Here is a 19,382-nt window from a genome sequence, read left to right as displayed (position 1 = left end):
CTTTAATCTTTACTCACTTTATTAGCGGATGAGTCTTTTCCATTTTGCACATCAGTACAGCAGATTATATGGAATTACATACATCAAGTTTCTAAGGCATTCTGCTGCAAATCCAGGAATTCAGATTTAACGCACGGTTTAATTCTTTACATCCTGAACATTACAAGTCTTAACATGGTCAGACCAGAGGATGAAAGAACTGCTTTATTTTCGCAACTTGAGATCATGTCAACACAGGAAGCTGAATTCCCATGTGACGGCACACAGAGTTCAAATATTCAGAGATTTGCTGTAGCTAATGAAGGCGTCAGTGTCAGGAGGGGGGAGCACGAAGTGTCCGCTGGATGACTGACATGTACGAGCACCTCGCAGAGAGTTTTGATCACCAATTATTTAGATTTGAGCCGTGAGACTTTCAAGTGCTCGTGACTAAACAGCGGGGGAAGAGAGGCCGGTCTGGAATTCGGGGAGAGTTGAAGAAGACAGATGTTGGGTGAAGAGGTCGTCATAGTTTGCTGCAGCTGACCCTGAGAAAAAGAGCATGAACATGTTCTGTATCTGTTCACTGAGCACAGATCAGAAAGATGGATGTATTGTGTTGTTATACAATCACGCCGTGTGTTTGTTTCACAATCCTCCTCTTATACATCTCTTCAACCAGCTGACCAATCGCTAAGACCCTCCTCCAAAGTGATTGTCCAGTCACAGCTTAGCAACCGTAACTAGGCACGGCAGGCCTGTCGAGCTGTGGGTTTCTCCTCATGCTGAAGCAGCTGGAGGGGTGGCGTCTTTTATTTAGACTTTCCAACACCAGAAACATAAGAGCAGTTAATTAAATATTAAAAAGTGTGTTAACTAGCTTACGAGCTACAGCAATAACGTATATAATAATCTTTACATCTACACGTATCTGCAATACAAGGAATCACACTGCGTGGTCATCAGCTGGTGTCTTTCAGCACAATTTCATATATTTAGCATCCGGAGCACGATTAAGACCCCTTTTTGCAGCATTCTCAACAGTTTCCAACCAGCTCGTGATGCTAATGTTAGCTTCATAGCTAGCCACAGCTGTTAAAATCAGTTCTGATGATCTATAAATGAGAAGCCTGAAGCAGCTGTGCCCAGAGTCGCTGTTTCACGGCCGTTATCGTTAAAATGCGTGGATATAACGATGCCAGTGTGATGTCGGGGAGGGGGTTTCTGAAGCTATTGAGGAATGGGCTGCCTGGATTATCTTCAGTGACATTAGGCCCTTTAATCTTGTGTGAACCTGTTAGACTCACAGTCAGTAATATGTGAAAAGTGATTCAAACATACTGCAAATGGGGGGAAAAATTGATAACTTGGGTTGAATTGCCTGTTCGTAAAACCCCCCCCCCATGATGATGTGAGATTATGCAACAAGCACCGCTCTGCCGTCTGTGGTGCACTTTTAAACGCCACAACGCGGATAGCTGCAGATTTTGGCTTTAAAAGCTGCATTTTGTCACGTCAGAAGATGAAAACCAAACCGTAATGATAGATATGGAATTTCTCGGGGTTGTTCCTCTTTTAATAATGCTCTGTTAAGTTTCTGACTCTAGATGCACGTGTAAAAATGTCATTATTACCAATCCATGTTGTTCTTAGAAAAGGATGTGATAGAGAAACAATGGCAGGGAGAGCAATGAGAGAGACAAAGCACAGCGGCGACTGAAAAGAGGTAAAGTGTAACACCTCTTGATATACAGGGTCTCGCTTCCTGTTTTACCGTAAATGCATCCTCGATGTGTCTTAGCAACCAGTGAGAGACGCTGATAACAATGTGTTCCCACTTCTAAAAGCTTCCTTTCATCAGTCTCAGTGAAATAATAAACAACACCTCAGACAAATCCTTCAAAGGGAATTAACATCCCGCCGTGTGAATGCGTTTGCTGATTCCGCCTTTGGACAACGTGTTGTCGACTGAAATTGCTTTCTATGTGCAAGCACTTGTTGTTTTTCATAGCCAAGCTTGATCTCGTTTCTTGGTCTTGCAGCATGGACCACATCTGAGTATGTGAGCGCCGCAGAGTTTTCCTTGGCCTGGACTGTTGGAGTGTTTATCTCCTGACCTTGGCGACAGTGTCTATGTGTGCTGCCTTGCTTTTTCTGCCCTTTCATCCTTGCGTTTGCCTGTGTTGGATATACAGCTCTTCCTGCTGTTCTGTCCTTTTTGTTTGGCTAGCTGTGCATGCTTGTGTATGTTCCAGTATAGAAGAGGTGGCTCTTCTCTGTAGCCGAGTGTCTTTCCCTCACCTCCAGTGTGTTTAGTCTTTGTAGTGTTGGCTGGTAAAGGTCGACGGCCAGAGTAAAACTCTGTTTGTTTGCTCAGTCAGTCTTATCCGCAGTCTGCAGGAACCTTCTGTGCATTACGCCATCGATGGTGTACTGACTCTACATAACATCCTTTTTTTGCATCATCGTAAGATTGGGTGGTTCACTGGCAAACTGAAGCTATTATGTTAAGTCATTATAATCAATATATGATCGTTTTTGCAGCTCCTCTTGGCTTTATGTTGCTGTATGTAATTGTTTAGCAGTCCCGCCCTCAGCTGCACTGTTATGGTTCGGCCTCACCGCTCTCTGGTGTTTTTGACTGCAGCTGTTTTCAGAGAAGACGCTCTAAAAACCGAGCGTACGCTACCTGCTCAGCAGCAAGCGGCAGACAAACACAGCTGGCGACGAGCTGGTAAACATAGCGCCGCATTTAGCACCTAAAGAGGCAGATATTTCCCCCAGGAGCTGCTGAAACCATAAACAGAGCTGCGAGGGTGAACATCGGACTTGTGTCAGAGGTGGCCAGAAACACAGTTGCTCTACATCCCTTTTGAAGGATTTTAGCATAATGCGGCATTTTTATGCATGTTGGATTGACAGGAAATATTAAAAGGAGGTGGGTGTTTAGTTTCAAGCCAAACGGATGTTGTGGTTAACATGGTCCACGAGGGCATCAGGATGCCAGGTTGTGCAACCTTATGTACAATGTTTTACAGGGTTGGTGTGTAAACATTAGACTCGCTGCTCCTCTCAGTAGAAATTATGACGGTGCGACGGCAAATAAACAAAACACACTGATATAGAAATGAAGTGTTGCACACAGTTTAAAGTTGCCTCATCTCTGGCTGGTAAGCAGCAGACGGTGCGTGTTGTGCCGTCCGCCGTCTCTGTTTCACTTGTTTGCTGTCTGTTCTTTGCTTTGACAACAAAGGACTGTTGGTGCTGTCCACTGTGAGTGAAGCTGAGGGTGGAAAAGAGGACGGAGGGAGGAGGGGGCAGGTCGGGTTCGATCTGGCTCTCAGGAGCTCGGCGCGGCTCTCTGCTGCAGGCAGAGGCGAATGCTAGGTGAAAGGCCGCCGGCTGCTGCCAAAACTGCAGCGTGTGAGCTACCCGCTGCGTGCGCAGTGAGCTAACTGAAATTGGCTTACTGCAGCGCTCTACATGTAATCAAACAGGCATTTAAAGGGCTGACACCCACTCTTAAAATCAACGCTGCAGATGTTTTGGCCCAGCAGAAATGTGACTTATATCCTCTAATAACAGAGCTTACCGTCAGCTGTGTTGCCATAACAAGAACGGCATTCTTGATAAAATCCCTGAATATTACACTGTTATGGTTTACCTGTCATGCATAAGTGCCTTTTATGAATTATATACAGATAGAGGACACTCTGTATTGTTTCTAATTAGTTGTGCTATTTATGCAACACTGTCACTGTTTACCTGCCTCCTCCAAGTGCCTTTATCTTATTTATTTAGCTTGTTTTCTATCATTTTGTTGAATGGCTGCAGTGACAAACTGTCTTATGTCAGATGTCTTATAAGTTGCTTAAATTCCCATATGCAGGGACAGGAAATATGGGTGTACTAATCACCAGGATGGTCATCTATCATCCGCTGGTAAGCTCAGCCGAGCAAAAATCAGATGAAACTCCACAGTTGGCTCGTATTTCTTTTCTGTTGCATCAACTGAGTTCAGGAGGCTGAAGGCAAAAGGTTGCAGGGATTACACAGCCTTTACAGCCCAGTTTGATTGTTGTGTGTTGGGTTTAGCATTGTTACCGCAGTTATTCTAAGCACGCAGTAAGAATATCCCCGATGGTCTCGGCCGGTGGAAGGAAGCTCTCGCCTCTAGCCTTGTTTTTCACTTTTTGAAATATTGATTAATTGATATTTCACGTTTGCACAGTCAAGTCAAAAGCAAATGTCAGAACAAAATATATCGCACGCCCCTACACTTCAGACTTTGACCGACTGCAGATAGCAAGGTGCTGATGGCCCATTACTTCTTTTTTTATGAGTTGAAAGTCATCTGATAGTTAAAACACTCTGATCTGCCTCAACAACAACCAAACGAAACAGAAAGAGTGCAGCGCTTCTCTCGCCGTGAGTCATTCTTACAGGTATGCAATAATCCAAACTCCAAAGGCCTTTAATGAAAATCTCTCTTTGAAGCCTTGAAAGAAATGGTGAAAGTCAACGGAAGAAGAAATGCAGCACTTTTCTACTTCCAGTCTGCAACTTCCCTTGTGATGTAGATATCTTATGCGCGTTTAACCGAGCTGCAGACCTCCAGCACGCCAGCGTACGTGCACCGTGCATCATTATGCTGAAGCGTTAAGGTCGGGACGACCTGTCCCGAGAAAGTTGCCAGATGCTTCTGGCTCTAAACAATGCAACTGGATGATGGAGGAGTTCACCGCTGATTGTTCCGCAGTGTAACTCTAAGCTGCTTATAGAGGCACTGCTTGGTTATGATCTGTTTGCTTTAAAATTACACAACAGTCTATCCATTCCTTATTGCACTGTGATTAATCTGAGTGTATTTGCTGTCAGACACCTGGAGACAGGTGCACCAGCTGGTCCTGACTTCACACTTCTCTGGAGTTATTGCACGAGTGTTTATTAGCTGGAGATTTACTAAACATTACACTTCCTAACATCTTTACACATATTAAAAACCAGGTGTGTCTGTGTAGCTGACTGAAGCTAACGTTAGCTTGCTAATATGAACTGTTTAGACTGAAGAGTGAAATCAGAAGTGAGATTCATCTGATTGACATTTGATCAAAATTCAATTTATGAATGACTGAAATTGCAAAGTTTTTCAGTTTCACATCACAGAGACAATATACCTCATGCTACAAAATGTTTTGCTAATAACGTTACCATCATTAACTGGACTCTATCAATTGATTAGTTGATTGACAAAAAAAAAATAATCGGCAACTATTTTTGTTTTTAATCATTTAAGGAATTTTAAAGCAAAAATGCTGAAAATTCTCTGGTGCCAGCTCCTCAAAGGTGAATATTTGCTGGTTTTATTGGTCTTTTATGATATTAAACCACATTTCTGTAGGTTTTCGATTTGAGTTCAGAGAAAACAAGACATTTGAAATTGTCAGCTGGGGCTTTGAGACATTGTAATGGTCATTTTATTTATTTATTTTTTTACGGGAACAGAGGATTACTCAAGAAAATGATTGACAGATATAATCAGGAATGAAAACCACATTTCTTGCAGCTTTATTATTGGCAGAATAATGCTGATTTTCTCAGCTTCAATCTATTTTTTACTCTCATTGTAAAAGCATATAATAATTCTGAAACACATTAATTTCTCTATTTAAAGCTCGGGGGAGGTAATGTTTTTAAGATGCACTTTTTTGTTATTTTTGTTGAAATTCTCAACAGCAATCAACAAAAGAAAAAAAAGCAATACATCTGTGTCTGTTGCAGGCCTGTAATAAGCCAACCAATCATGTTATTCAGGCCTAATGAAATGATTGGTTGGCCAACCTGCCTGTCTACCTACCTACCTACCTACCTACCTGCACGCACTCTGCCTGTGCACTCATCGTGCATGACCAAAGTCTTCCACAGGGTTAGGCAGGTATATTGCTAAAGCTATAGCAAGGTAGTTGCACAAGAATGGCAGAGAGTGCAGCAACATTTCCAACTGCTAACGTGCTGTGAGTACTAACAATGGCCACGCTATTTATAAAACAAAGTCACACTTGCATTTACAAAGCATTGGTTGCTGAATGTTTTAATATATCTTGTAGTCCAAAACTCTTTTATATTCATGCTTTAGTGATGCAGACTTCCTGTTTACATATTTTAATGCTTTTGATTGGATGGCTCTGCAGATGTTTCCTAACAACCGAGTTTCACATAACTGAAGTCTTAACTAGACTTTTTGTAAGTTTTAATGATGCAACCTGATTTAATCAACCACTTGTTTGGAATAAGATTGTCGTAAGCATCAGTGCTTTTTTTGAAACCACGTCTTTAGAGCTGATCCATTTAATAGTATCAATCATACCAACAGAGCTACAATCAGATTTTCAGCAGGAAAGAAAATCAGATTCTCAACCATTACTGCTAACATTGCTATGTGTTGCTATGGGTTCAGTTTTCTGGAACAGCACTGTGTGCAGGTTGTTAAGGTTCTTTTAATTAAAAAAAGAAAAATAAATTAAATATTTTAACTTTCTTTTTCTTTTTACTGTATTGTATTTTTTAACACTAGTATTGTATAGAAGTTTAGAGTTGGAGATGGAGTTGGTTTGTTGTTGACTTTTAATTTAATAATTTCTGAAAACTGCAGTGTAAGCAAATAATTTGAAACAAAAGTGCAAATGAACATTTGGCATCACAGCTCTTCATCTCAGCCTCTCAGTCGTGGTTATTGGCTAAATATTAGGTGGTGGGCGTGTGACTCAGTTTGTGTTTATTGAGGAGAACCATAGCTGCAGTGTTCAGCAAAGGCTGAATTGTGGTTCGATGATTTCATTGTAATGAAATGCGGTTTTAACAGATTCAGTTGCAGGGGCTTCTTGCGGCGTTGCATAAATTCCTCCTTTTAAAAGAAGCTACTACTGAGGAAGCGTCTCGTTTGAAAATGCAGAGCTCACTTCCTTCTCACTTTTAACATTTGATGTTCGGCGTGATCGTGTCGTGTGTTCTGCACAGATGGAAAGTTTTTGCCATTGTACTCTCACTGCGGCGTGAGGTTATATAATAAAACAAATGTCTTCTGTGAACACGTGCAGTATATTTAAACTGTCAGTTCTACATGAAATGTGACCATGAATTTGCCAACTGGGTGTCAGCAGAGCTGATGTCTGTGTTTAGACACAGCTGAGAGATAATTCATGCTGCACCAGAGTCCATGTTTCTTTTCCGCTCATCCTTCATGTGCATGTTTTAAAAAACTGTTGCAGGGCTCTGACATGTCAGCGTCATGAGATCTGAAGATCAGCTTTATCATATAAAATCCAGTGTTTCTGCAAAAAAAAAACATTACTTTCATTTGCTTGTTCGCTGAGTTTCTGCTGTCTCACTCTTCATTTCTGCATTCACTGAGAGGTCAGGCCACCCTGCAAAGCACTGGTCCTCCTCGTCCTTCATTCTGCTGGGATCATGAATCACCTTATAGAGAAGCGGAGGGTATTTCCTTCCACAGAAAGCTCTGAGCCATGTGTATCTTTGTATTCTCAGGGAGGGCCCCTTCCTCACCACCGGGCATTGTTATGTGGCCTGAGCTTCTCGCAAGGTCATTATCTCCTGAGAATAGTGTGGGGCAACCTGTTGTGTATTCCTTGATGCAGACAGTTGCAAGCTTTTTACGTCTCTCGCTGGGATTGTATGAAATAAGTTTTGCTCCTGCTCTCTCTGACTCTGTTTTAATATTCTGCTAGTTTGGGATACTGGCCTGTTCTCACTGAAAAGCCGGAACAGACATGGGTGTGGCAACCTCAACTCTTGGATTGAGAAACTGGTTCATGAGCTGCAGTTTGTGCTCAGCTATGAGAGGAACATTAGTGGGAATCCCCCTCCTAGATCGCCGGAGAGGGTCCCTGCAGTTTTTCAGGGTTCCTCGTAGCTCTGTGCATCATGTCTTGTGAGTTTTTCTTTCTGTTTGACTCATTGAATTTGCATGAAACCACTCAGCTCTCTTCTCTCCATCACAATATGTCTGCGGCGATTGCCTCGCTGGCACGGTTTGAGTGTTTTTCCACTGCACCACACAGAAAGGTGGAGTTATTTACCTTGATGTAACAGTGAGAGCCTGTCACCTGCAGCCTTTTCAGCTCTGCATCTGTTTGTACTGTTCCTCCCTGTCCAAATATGACTGAGGAAGAAGAAGAAAAGCACCACTAATGAAACTCCACCTTCTCTCTGGTCAACACATTGCATTTCCTGTAACTTCTTCATAATGAACTTGTCCTGCTCTGGATCCTAGTGAATTATTGATATTAATAATAATGAGTTGGCAATGAACATCAATAGAGAATAGACTGCAAATGTGATTTAAGCTATAAAGGAGGAGAAAGTGCTGTTGTTACAGAACGATTAGCAACAAAAAAATGACATTTTTGGAGGCATTTGTTTGCCTTTATTTAACAGAGTGAGGTGAAGAGGGAGACAGGAAATGAGGGGAGAGAGAGCAGCATGATGTGCAACATAATTCATCAGCTGGAGTCAATTTAATCAATTAATGAATGAATCAATTGCTGAACTTTGAGGAGCCCGGTTGACTTCAACCTTACACAGCTGGCTTCATAGTCCCTTTTTCTTTGGATTCAGAGATCAAGATAGAAGCTGACATTCAGATTTCTGTCTTCCTCCCAGTCGACTTGTAGCTCAGTGGAACGTGGTATGTTGGTTTGCAGGACACCAAAAAGAAACGGAGAATAAGCTATTTTGGGAATGTGGATCTCATCCTTATATGGTTACAACAGTAACCTCGGGTGAAACTGAATGCATTTCTTAACCAGCTGATTGTTTTCTGTCTTTTCCTCTAGCTGGACAACATCCTCTACCCTCCCTCCACGTCCCTCCGGAAGTCCAGTAACCCCGAGCTGACTCACGGGTTAAGCCCTGCTCTCAAATTCAGGCGACACCTCAGTGACGATGGAAAACACGTTCGAAGGCGGAGCCTAGGAGGTGGTCTCACAGGTGATTCAAGTGTGGTCTTCCTATTTTAGGCTCTCGTGCGTATTTGGGCTGATGCATGTTCAAGAAACTGATGCCGCACTGATGCATTTGCATGCTTTCCTGTGTAATCCTAGTCTTGAACGCAGCTCACACATGGTAAATCTATGGAATAAGAGCTTCATTATATGTAGTGAGTACGGTCTTAACCGGCCACTGTTCAGATGCTTGATTAGTCTTTTACTCCACTTAGCACAGGGTAAATATATTAACCTGCACGTTTACAGTGGAACTAAATACTGATTTGTCTTTAATAATCTGTTAATTTATTAACACACTAACTAGTAGCCAAACATAAAATCCATCATCGGATCACTTAATCATCCTGCCCTCCCTCCTGAAACTCGCTCACCTTTACACATTTCCACTACTAGAAGATTTATATCTACTAGTCAAAGGGAGAAAAACGGTTTATGTTAATCTTTATCACATTAATGGCCACAAACCAATGACCATCTATCACTTTCAGAATGCATGGATGCTCTTAATGGGGAATTAATACCCCTTAATGGCTCTAAAGTGTAATCCAGCCATGGAGGTAGTTTTATTTTTATTTGCTCTGGTTTTGAGAAATCACAGACTTCATTTCCAGCCCGTTATAAAGTGGAGGCGAGGAATTTTCGTTTCATTCGCGCAGTTCAAAGTGAAAAATTAGTTGAAAAATGCATTTCCAGATGCTGCCTGGAATAATCAGGATAATCCACAGGCCCTGCAGTTTCCACCTTTTGTGGAGAAAATAGCTCCCAAGGACACGCTTTGAAGTCAGAACTCCACTTCAGATCAATGACTAATGATAAACACACACCATCTGTCACTCAAAGCTGCCTCCGAGAGCTGGATTGGTCAAAGACTGTAACAATGACGGTGTCACACTTGGTAAGAGCACCACTCATAAGTGCATCAGAGATAAGTTTGATAGGATTAGATCATCATCTGCAAACAGCAGAGATGTGACCTGAATGCCGCCAAGCTGGACGCCCTCCAGACCTGTAAACCCCCAGGGGCTCATTTCAAGATCAGATTTTTTTCCATCCGACGTTTGCGGTTTACCTAAAGACCCCAAAAACGCATTTTCTCCACCAGCTTCCCGCTACGAATGACGGGAACGCACAGTTTCCTGCCAAAGTTTTGATTATTTCACAACAGAGATGTCTCATCCTCTCGTGCTGGTTTGTCATTGCTCCCCCTGCTGTTTTAAAGAGGGCGGGGCACAGATGGAAGAAGATGATGTCACATACTTCACAGCGCCAATCAGGATTTAGCAGTATTTGAATTGACAGTTGTGGGGTTTGAGTATGGAAGTCGTGCTGTTGTGCTGTAGTTTCGTGGGTTAAACTCACAATCAGAACACTTTATTGATCCCTGAGGGGGAACTGGGTCCGTTGCTTCCATTATCAAACAAGGCAAATAAAATAGAAATAAGAAATATCTTGTAGAATATGTGCAAATCTGTGGAAATATTTACACTCTACTACAATATAAATGAACTATAAATAATAAACAGTATGTAAACTATGTATAGTATGCTACAATGGATAGCAACCATAAGATAAGACTTTATTTATCCCGCTCTGGGGAAATTCACTTGTTATAGCAGCAAAATAAACAGGAGAGGTAGAAAACAATAAATATTGCCGCAAGTACAGTATCCTTGGGTTATATATATATATATATATATATATATATATATATATATATATATATATATATAAATGGAGTCTTGGAGTTTAACAGAAGTCTATCTGTTGTGCAACATTCAAGTAACAAGAATAGCAGAATACTAGAATACAACTACTGCTTATACTAATACTACAATAATAACAATACTATAACTGCACAATGAGTTGAGTTAACGAGCTTGTCACCTACTTGTTTTACTGTCACTAGGGCTGCATTTTGTGTGTGCTCTCATAATGAATGTTTTCCTGTGATGAGGAATGTGTAAAGTCAGCACTGAGCGACCCCCTTAGTGTTGTGAACTTCATTGTGTGAGGATTTGTGATTTAAGTTTGCAGGTCGTGAGCAAATCCTGCAGCGCGGACTTGGAGAATACAAACTCGAGCACATTTAGTGTTTCTAGTGGGATTATTATGTGGCGCGCATGCACGCAGTTACATCCAATCTGTATCCGGTTTGTGGTGAGAACAGTCGGACACATTAGGAAAGATGAGTGTGTGTCTGACTCACATGAGTGCAGATAAATTCCTCCCTCTGCAGCCTTGTTTGCTTCCATTCAGAATACTGGAAGACCTCAGGCTGGTTGTCAGTTTTATGGCTTTGAACAGCTTCTTTTTCCTCATGCTTTATACATGCAGGACTTTCGCCACACTGATGAAAATGTTCTTGAGCCGTTGAAAGACTGTTTTCATCAGGTGCAGCTTTGAATGAATGCGTTACCATCTACATACAAACAATAAGGATAATCAGACGTGAACCTGACACAAGTCATCTTCCATTTACCTTTGTTTCTCATTTGAGGTTTCTTGTTGGTATTGATTTGAACCCAGCTTAATTTGTTCTTACAGCATGTTTGCACAGTACCTGGGTCATTCTGAATAACAGACAATAATTAATTACAGAAAGATTAAACTTGACAGTTGAGAGTTACCAGATAAATATCCTTCAGCCTGTAAATTCACTCATGTATCAGTAAGTAAAAGGAAAGTTGTGGTTGGACATCGATGCTGTTAATTAAAAATTTGTCTCAAATCTTTATGGTGTTAAGTATATTCCAGGCTTTTTCTTTATTCCTACACAGTGTTTGGTTCTTAATCCCCCTGGAAAATGAGGAGTTGTTTCTCGCTGATAATGTGACACCATATACTTTTACACCCTCAGTTAGCATAACTCACCTTGGAAGGGAACACCCTCGTTTTTAGCCTTTTGGTGCATCTGACAGGATGAGTGAGTGTCGACCTCGACTGCGATATTTTTAGATAAAATTTCCAACCTGGTAGAACAGTGACGGTTTCCGGCAGATACTTTTGATTTGTTCGTTTAACTGTTATCCTCATGAATCATGCAGGAGAGGTGTGTTAGTCCCATTTCTCCCGATCGCCACCTGCCCGTTCTAAAAGTGTTGACTAATGCCTGAAGAAAGGTTTCCTTCATGCCGGGATGTGATGACTCTAGTGAGGAAAGCATTTGCCGGTAAGGAAGGAAGGACCTCAGTTTTCTCTCCTCATCCTGTTTGGTCTCCCTTCACGTCTCTGCATTTTACTACAGCGATCACAGAGTAACTACGAGCTTAAATGCACTGATAATGCACTTTGGTCCAGCCTTATAATTGTGTCTGTTTTCAGTGTTTTAGATTTCATAAGTTTTTATTGCACATTATTTGCAGAGGAGTGAGAAAGAAGGCACGATTTTTACAGCTAAAAGTAACAGGGTTCAAAAGAGGAACCACAGGTCGATGCCCAAATGAGCCATGTTGGCTAAAATGTTCATGCAGGTTTCAAGTCTGCAAATTGACCACATGAGAACTGCGTCAATGCAAAGTGAGTCTGATTAGATGTCAGGACAATTCAGCGGTCTGAAACAACAGTCCAGCAGTGTCAACTGGCACATTTGCATGTTAATTTAAGTGCTATCTCCCTTCTTAAATAACCAAAAACATAATGTTTACTGGATAATTGTTTAGTTTTCAGCTACTTGTGCTATTTGTTAGAGCTAAATAGCTAGAGAGAGGCCACAGACTGATGTTTTATAAAGGCAAACTACTGCAGCTTCAGTCTGTTTAATTGAAATCATCTTTGGGGATGACAGGAAATGACAGCAGAGAGGGGGCTCCCAACACCAGAGTGTCCCTAAACTGACTTATGTTAGATAGACACCTTTGAATCTCCATGTCTGATAAATCTGATATTGATCCCTCGGACGGCTCCTTCCTTCAGAGGGAGAAACAGTCGATCGGTTGGAGGTGGGATCGAGAGTGTCGCCGGCAGACTTCGAAACAAGAAATCGGCTAATGAATGAACGAAAGGAAATGGCAATTCGGTTTGATTATCAGGCCGGAGCTGCACATAGAAGGAAGTTAAAGGAAAACACATTCTTTACTGGAAACAGGATGTGGTCCCTGCAGAGAACCGCCCAATCGATACGACTCATTGTTGTATGTTAAACCTGCCTGTCTGCTCATGTTTTCCAGTAATGACCCCGAATACTATAAATCATCAATAACTGAAGTAGAATATGCTACAAAGCTCCACATAAAGACGTATCTTTAAATTGTGCCAAGTCCAAATTGGCTTTATTGACTTTATTACCACCCTGCATCTTGCATCCTGCACTGTCATTAGGTGCAACTCTTAATTGGCTTGGACGCCAATTTTATAAATCTGCGTCACACACGTGATGAAAAGAGATCCCTGCTTTAGGGCCATATCGGCTTGATATCTGAGCACGGTCCACTTATCCTCACTTCCCTCATCGTGCCAAGATTAATCCTCTCCTCTGTCCGTCTCTTCAAGTGTTTACTTGAACAGGAACTGGAAATATACACATGTGGATGAGAGATGACAACACTTCTACAAATTATTTTTCAAGCCACGGGGCGCCCGCGGTGCAGCTCGTTCTGAGGCCACTTATGTTATGTTTTCATCTCCGCCTTGCTGTGGGATTAAAGGGTATCAGATGAAAGTGGATGAGTGGTAGAAAGCAGCGGTTAGTGCCATCTAGCTGCCAGCCCTGGAAGCTGAATGTGGAGGTTCTCAGTTTCACAAAGCCTGTTCTTGCACAAAAACTCCTGCTGCTATCAAACCTTAAAGGCAGATCCATTTACTTCGCTTCATCGGGCTTTGTGGTGTACTGGTGCTTATGTAATGTGGAGACTGTCAGTGATCTCTTAATGGGCTTTTTCCCCTTCTGGTCTAATTTAACCCTTTGACATCCTGTCTTGCCGTGAGGCTCAGGGGCTTCAGCTTTACTCTGCTAACAAGAGCAGACAGCTCGGATTATCTTACGTTACTGGTTCGTCATTCGACCTGTATGTTTCCCCATTTACTCCCTCTGATTATGGGTCAGGGGTCAGTGGTATGACAAAGCTTGTTGACAACTGCAAAGTGATGGAATCAGTGTTCAGATTCTTTACTTCATTCATGCCATATTCATTCAAAATCATATAAAATTAAAAGTGCAAACGTATTCTATGGCTGATTTATACTCTTAGATTGTTAATATTGATGCATGAATGTGTAAGCAGCATTGTACAGGTGGAGCTGCTGCGGGTGAAGCAAGTTTGAACCTCAACCCCAATTTCTCAAAAGAAGTTTGGATGCTGTGTAAAACATAAATAAAAAGATTTAGATCATTTGTTAATCCTTTTTGACATACGATCAATTGAAAACGGCACAAAGTCAATATATTTAATGTTTTTCCTCATCAGCTTCATTGATTTTTTTTTAAATATCTGCTTATTCTGAATTTGATGCAGCAACACGTTTCAAACATGTTGGGACAGGAGCAACAAAAGTTGTGGAACGCTCCAAAAACACCTGTTTGGATCATTCCACAGGTAAACAGGCTGGTTGGTAACAGGTGATAGCATCATGATTGAAAGGCTCAGTGGTTCACAGCGAGGATGGAGCGAAGTTCACCTCTTTGTGAACAAGTGATTGGATAAAGGATGTTACTGCATGGACTCGGGAACACTTTGTTGGTTTAGTCCAGTGATTCATGAGTTAGGGGTCGTGTGAGGGTCACAAGAAAAATCTGAGGGGTCGTGAGATAATTGATGGGAGAGAAAAAGGAAAAAAAAAGTTCTGCTGCACAAATTGGATTCATTTTTTTATGTTTGCTTTTTGATAAAATGCTAATATTGCATCTAATTTTAACTGGATAAGTTATTGAAATGAAACCACAGCAGTAATTTAAGCAGTGAAATCACTCTCGTGCTGTTGTTGCTCTGCAGGAAAGTACCTCCTGCTGCCCGCCGCCCCCCAGCAGACGCACACAGCGTGGCAGCCGTCATCCGAGATCTCTAACCTGGTCCGTATGTGTTCCCTGAACCTCGGAAAGTCGGACCCCTCCCTCACCTCCAGCCTGGTGAGTATTGCCGAAATCGTGACCCCCCCACCATATTCTGCTCCCATCATCTCATCCTCATCAACAAACACATGCAGCACTGCACTAAAATTGCTTCAGTTAATCGATAAAGGAATTGAGGCAATTGCTATTGATATAATTAAATTTCTAATATTGTCCGTTCTTCAAACATGAAAAGCGGAGAATTTAAAACATTAATAAAACGATGTGTCAATGTGTGGGCTTACAGACAAACTCCAGCACAGTCTTCAAAAGAAGCGTTAAATTATTAGCATCAAACGCTAATCGCAGTGGAAAAGCTAAACTAGAGGTTGAATCGAGTCTTCATCAGTGATGTGGAAGCACAGTTGTGCAACAGGAAGTGACTCAAAGTTCTGCAAACCTGAAATCTGACACCAGCATCTGTGCACTTCTGACAAGTTTTCTAACCATGTACAACATATATAGCGTACATGAAATCGCTGAAAAGATTCTCCTATCTGTGCCTTCTTTAAACGCTGAAGATCAAACACATTTTTATCTGCAGGCTGGCTTGTGGCTGACGTCTGGTTTACTGAATGACCTGTTGCTTGGTTTCTGGCTCTTATCCGTCACTGCTGCAGGTTCATAAAGCTGCTTGAAAACTGCTTTGCAAATGCATTTATTTCTGTGGTAGCAGAACATCACGCATCACGATTATCAAAATTCACTCCGACAGACAGCTGTTTAAGATGCCTGTTTAACTTAAAGGAGTGCATGCATTTTAAGTCTGAATGCTTACAACACAAACACTCATGATTGACACCCGAATGAAGTCATGCAGGCGGAGGTGACCTTCAGCTCTGCTCTTTCAGATGACACTGACGGATACTCTGCTTCTGATCGTATCTCACTCCCGAGACAACAAGATCACCGTATACCCCATCAGAGGCTAATCCAATGCTGTTAAGCTATGAGTCATTCCCAGTGTGCGCTCTGTATTGGCTAGAGAAAAGGTTAATGTGATAAAATGCCTTTGTGTGTGCATAAATCTGTGCATCTGCGCTCGTGTGGGGGTGGTTTTAGAGTTGAATATTTGGATAACTCACTTAAACCATTAGTGATCTGAGTGGGTCGACCCAGAAAGGAGGTGTAGCCTGAACGAGAACAGGTCTAAATTTTCAGATGACATCATGGTGACCCTGTTCACACGAATAACATAATACCACTTCTACAATACGTGATCCTGAGGACTGGTTTTGAGAATTTATTTGAAAATAAACCATATAGCATTGCAGTTACTTAGTAATATAAGTACTGAAGGCAGCTCACGTTATTTCAATGATTTCATCTGTGAACCTGGTTTTAGTACAAAATATCTGAACTAATTTTGTACACTGGGGGGCGCTAGTGCATTTTCAGTATGCACAGGTAAAACATATGTATTCTTGTGCTGTTAAAAGCCACAAATTAATCCCTTTGCTTATTGTGTCCTGCAGAGTGAATAAAAACATCATTCCCTGTAACATACTGGTGCTCCAGTGGATAAGTCCTCCAGTCGATGTGTTATGACCTGAAAGAGTCTTTAACATCTCTGACTTTGCCAGTATTTTAGGATATTTGTGTTTTAGAATAACGCTCCACTCATCCCTGCAGGCGCTTATTTACTTGCCAGACATCACATGAAGGTCGGAGGATGAGATCAGCTACACTGCAGCGCTCCGTCAGCTGGTGTACTGCTCAAGGGCACTTCAGCAGGAGAGATGAAGGGTCTCGAGCCGCATGCAATTACTCCACCTACCCTGGAATAAATAAATCTGTCTAGACACCGTTGCACGGATCTACCAAGACATCACAATTATCAGCTCATATTGAACATGAGGAGTATTTGATCTAAGTGCACTTTGTGTGCTCTGAGCCCTGAATCAGTTAATGGAATTGGCTGTAAGGTCAGGAGGACCTGCAAGGCTGGCACAGTCTTTTCATCAGACTTCATTCAGCAAATGGGACCACAGATAGATGGTTATAATTGGGCCTGTTGCTGGGCTCACCTGGTAGTGTGTGAACCAAGGCATCAAGGCTGAACCATGTCACGCCCCCTCTCTCCTCCGCCTTTCCTGTTTCTATTAAAAGTAGAAATACCAAATAATGTCATCTTTAAAAAAAAAAAACATAAATAAAAAAAGAAATTCAGCTTGTTGCAGGGGTGCAGGGCACACTGACGGTGCACCACTATGTGCAATGCTGCACCCCTCCACCTACAAAAATAAGAAAAAGAGAAAAATGAGACCGATTATCAACTGGTTCATCCGCTGCCATGTGAAATAATTCATTGTGAGTAGAGTTTTGCACACAAGACTTTCATGGTGGCTTTATGAGGAACTTTTTCCCAAAACTACAACAAAGCGCTGCTGTAGTGCCGTGGCTTTATTAGATAAATTACAAATGTACTGCATGCATTAATTAGTTTAGCAAGAAATTCACTTTGAAAGGGCGATCATTCAACAGCTGGAGCAGCCTCTCAAAAATTTACATGAACTAATTCCTTCAATTTATGCCCAAATTCTGTTCAGCACTATCATTGAAAGAAAGCCGAGCTGTCGGTCTTAATGATTAATGAATGCTTTCGAGGCTAAAAGCGAACAGTTTAGACTCTGCCTGTCGACTGAGTCCTCAGGTGACTGGACTGGTTGAGACTAATGCTTGCCAACACCGTGCCTTTATTCTAACTGAGCCCCGTTTGTTCTTTTCTTTTAACTCTTCCCTGCTGTTATTCGAATGCATGCAGCATGCAGTCAAATGTAATAGAGGATCACCTTTATGTTGCGTGGAGTTCAGATGTCGTCTCATCCTCGTTATTATTCTTACCGCTGTTGGCATGCCCTCTGCGACTCGGTGGTTGGCACCATGAGAAAATGAGATGCTGGTGACCGCTGCTCAGATATCGTCATGTGTAGACACAAGCTGAATGGCTGATGCGTTGCTACATGTGAACGGCATCTTTTGGTCGGCTGCGCTGACGCCGCAGGGCTTCATCTACAGCAACGGTCATTGGTTGACCTTGAGAGAGACAAACGCCTCAGCTTCTAGACTCTGGTGGAAGGTGCTGTTTATTTTCCTCTCAGACTTTTAATTCTCAGTTCGTGAGTCTCTTTTGCCTCTGTTTTAGAGGGTCTGTTGCATCACATAAGTGGTGTCCAAACAACATCTTCAGTGTCCTTTTAAACTAGCAACGATGATGCTCATGCTGGCTTTTTTCATTATGATGGTTATATGACTGGGGAAACAGATCCCTGGCCTCGGTGACAATGAATGAATGGCAGACCGCCAACATTACTCACTGTGAGGCTGCATCTCATAAGCTATGCACATGTGATTGTTGTCAACTCTAACTGCAGTCAGATTTGGCAGATATGATCCTCTCTGAAGAGATTTAGTTGGCTGTTGAAGTGTTTACTGTTCATTCAGTTTGAAATGGGCAAATTTGAAATGTGGCTGGTTTAGGTTCAAGCTGTATTTAACTTTTTTAAACTAGGAAAAACTAGGAAAGTGGCAGTATTGTTAAAAAAAATCATCTCAAGGTCTTCTGGCAGGATGTGGTGCTTAATTTGAGATTTTGTTCTCCATTATGTAACAGGGCATAATTCACTTTATATTACTTCACAGTTCTCCAGCGTCACTGAAGAAGCCGAAGGGCTTCTGTAGTTAAAATATCTGCAGGGAAGGTTCTCTTCCTCAGTCGGATAATTGTTATTCACAACCTGAATGAGACAATATATCAGCATGAACTTCCTTGACCGTCACCGTAAGTGTAGATACTCACTGCTGCTTTATGAGCTGATGAATCTTCTAGAGCTGCAATAACCAGTTATTTTAATTATCATTTAATTTGTCGGTTCTGTAAAGGGATGAGGGGTTAATAGAAGTATGGCATCAAAGTTTAGCATCCAAACTGCAGAAGCCTGCATGCATATGTAGGTAAAATGTGTCCCATACTGTTAGAAATGAAGCATAGTGGTGCTACAGACCACATCACCTTTTGACCTATCGGTTAACTCACTCATAGATAGAAATGGAAATGCTAGTGGGCAAAGCTGCAGAACAACATTGCAGAAGAGTTTGAATTTGGGCAGCATGAAGTTTAGATGTAGGAGTAATAATATGGAAATCACACTGTGGCCAAGTGCAGGAGCTGCAAGAATGATCAACTATCAAAGTAGTTGCCGATTAGTTTTCTGTCAATAGTCATTTGATTTGCGAATTGTTTCAGCTCTAGTTCAACCTAAATATCTGTGGTATCCTTAATTATTTATATATAATCATATGATCCATGGCAGAATGTACACCTCCTAATGAGAGGA

At 41.8% G+C, this 19,382-nt stretch overlaps 1 protein-coding gene across 3 annotated transcripts in view; it reads left to right on the top strand.

The window, feature by feature from the left end:
* The window catches only part of mast4 (microtubule associated serine/threonine kinase family member 4), a 102,285-nt gene that overhangs the window by 9,635 nt on the left and 73,268 nt on the right, over positions 1-19,382 (top strand). For all 3 annotated transcript variants that reach the window (XM_041960836.1, XM_041960837.1, XM_041960835.1), the window contains exons 2-3: positions 8,832-8,985; positions 14,930-15,063. In XM_041960836.1, the coding sequence (XP_041816770.1) occupies positions 8,832-8,985; positions 14,930-15,063 (288 nt within the window). The remainder of the gene's footprint in view (positions 1-8,831; positions 8,986-14,929; positions 15,064-19,382) is intronic.

This window comes from Chelmon rostratus, chromosome 19, assembly GCF_017976325.1.
Source record: "Chelmon rostratus isolate fCheRos1 chromosome 19, fCheRos1.pri, whole genome shotgun sequence".
Classification (NCBI taxonomy): domain Eukaryota; kingdom Metazoa; phylum Chordata; class Actinopteri; order Chaetodontiformes; family Chaetodontidae; genus Chelmon; species Chelmon rostratus.
Note: the sequence above shows the minus strand (reverse complement) of the source record. Positions and strands in the feature narration are given on the sequence as shown.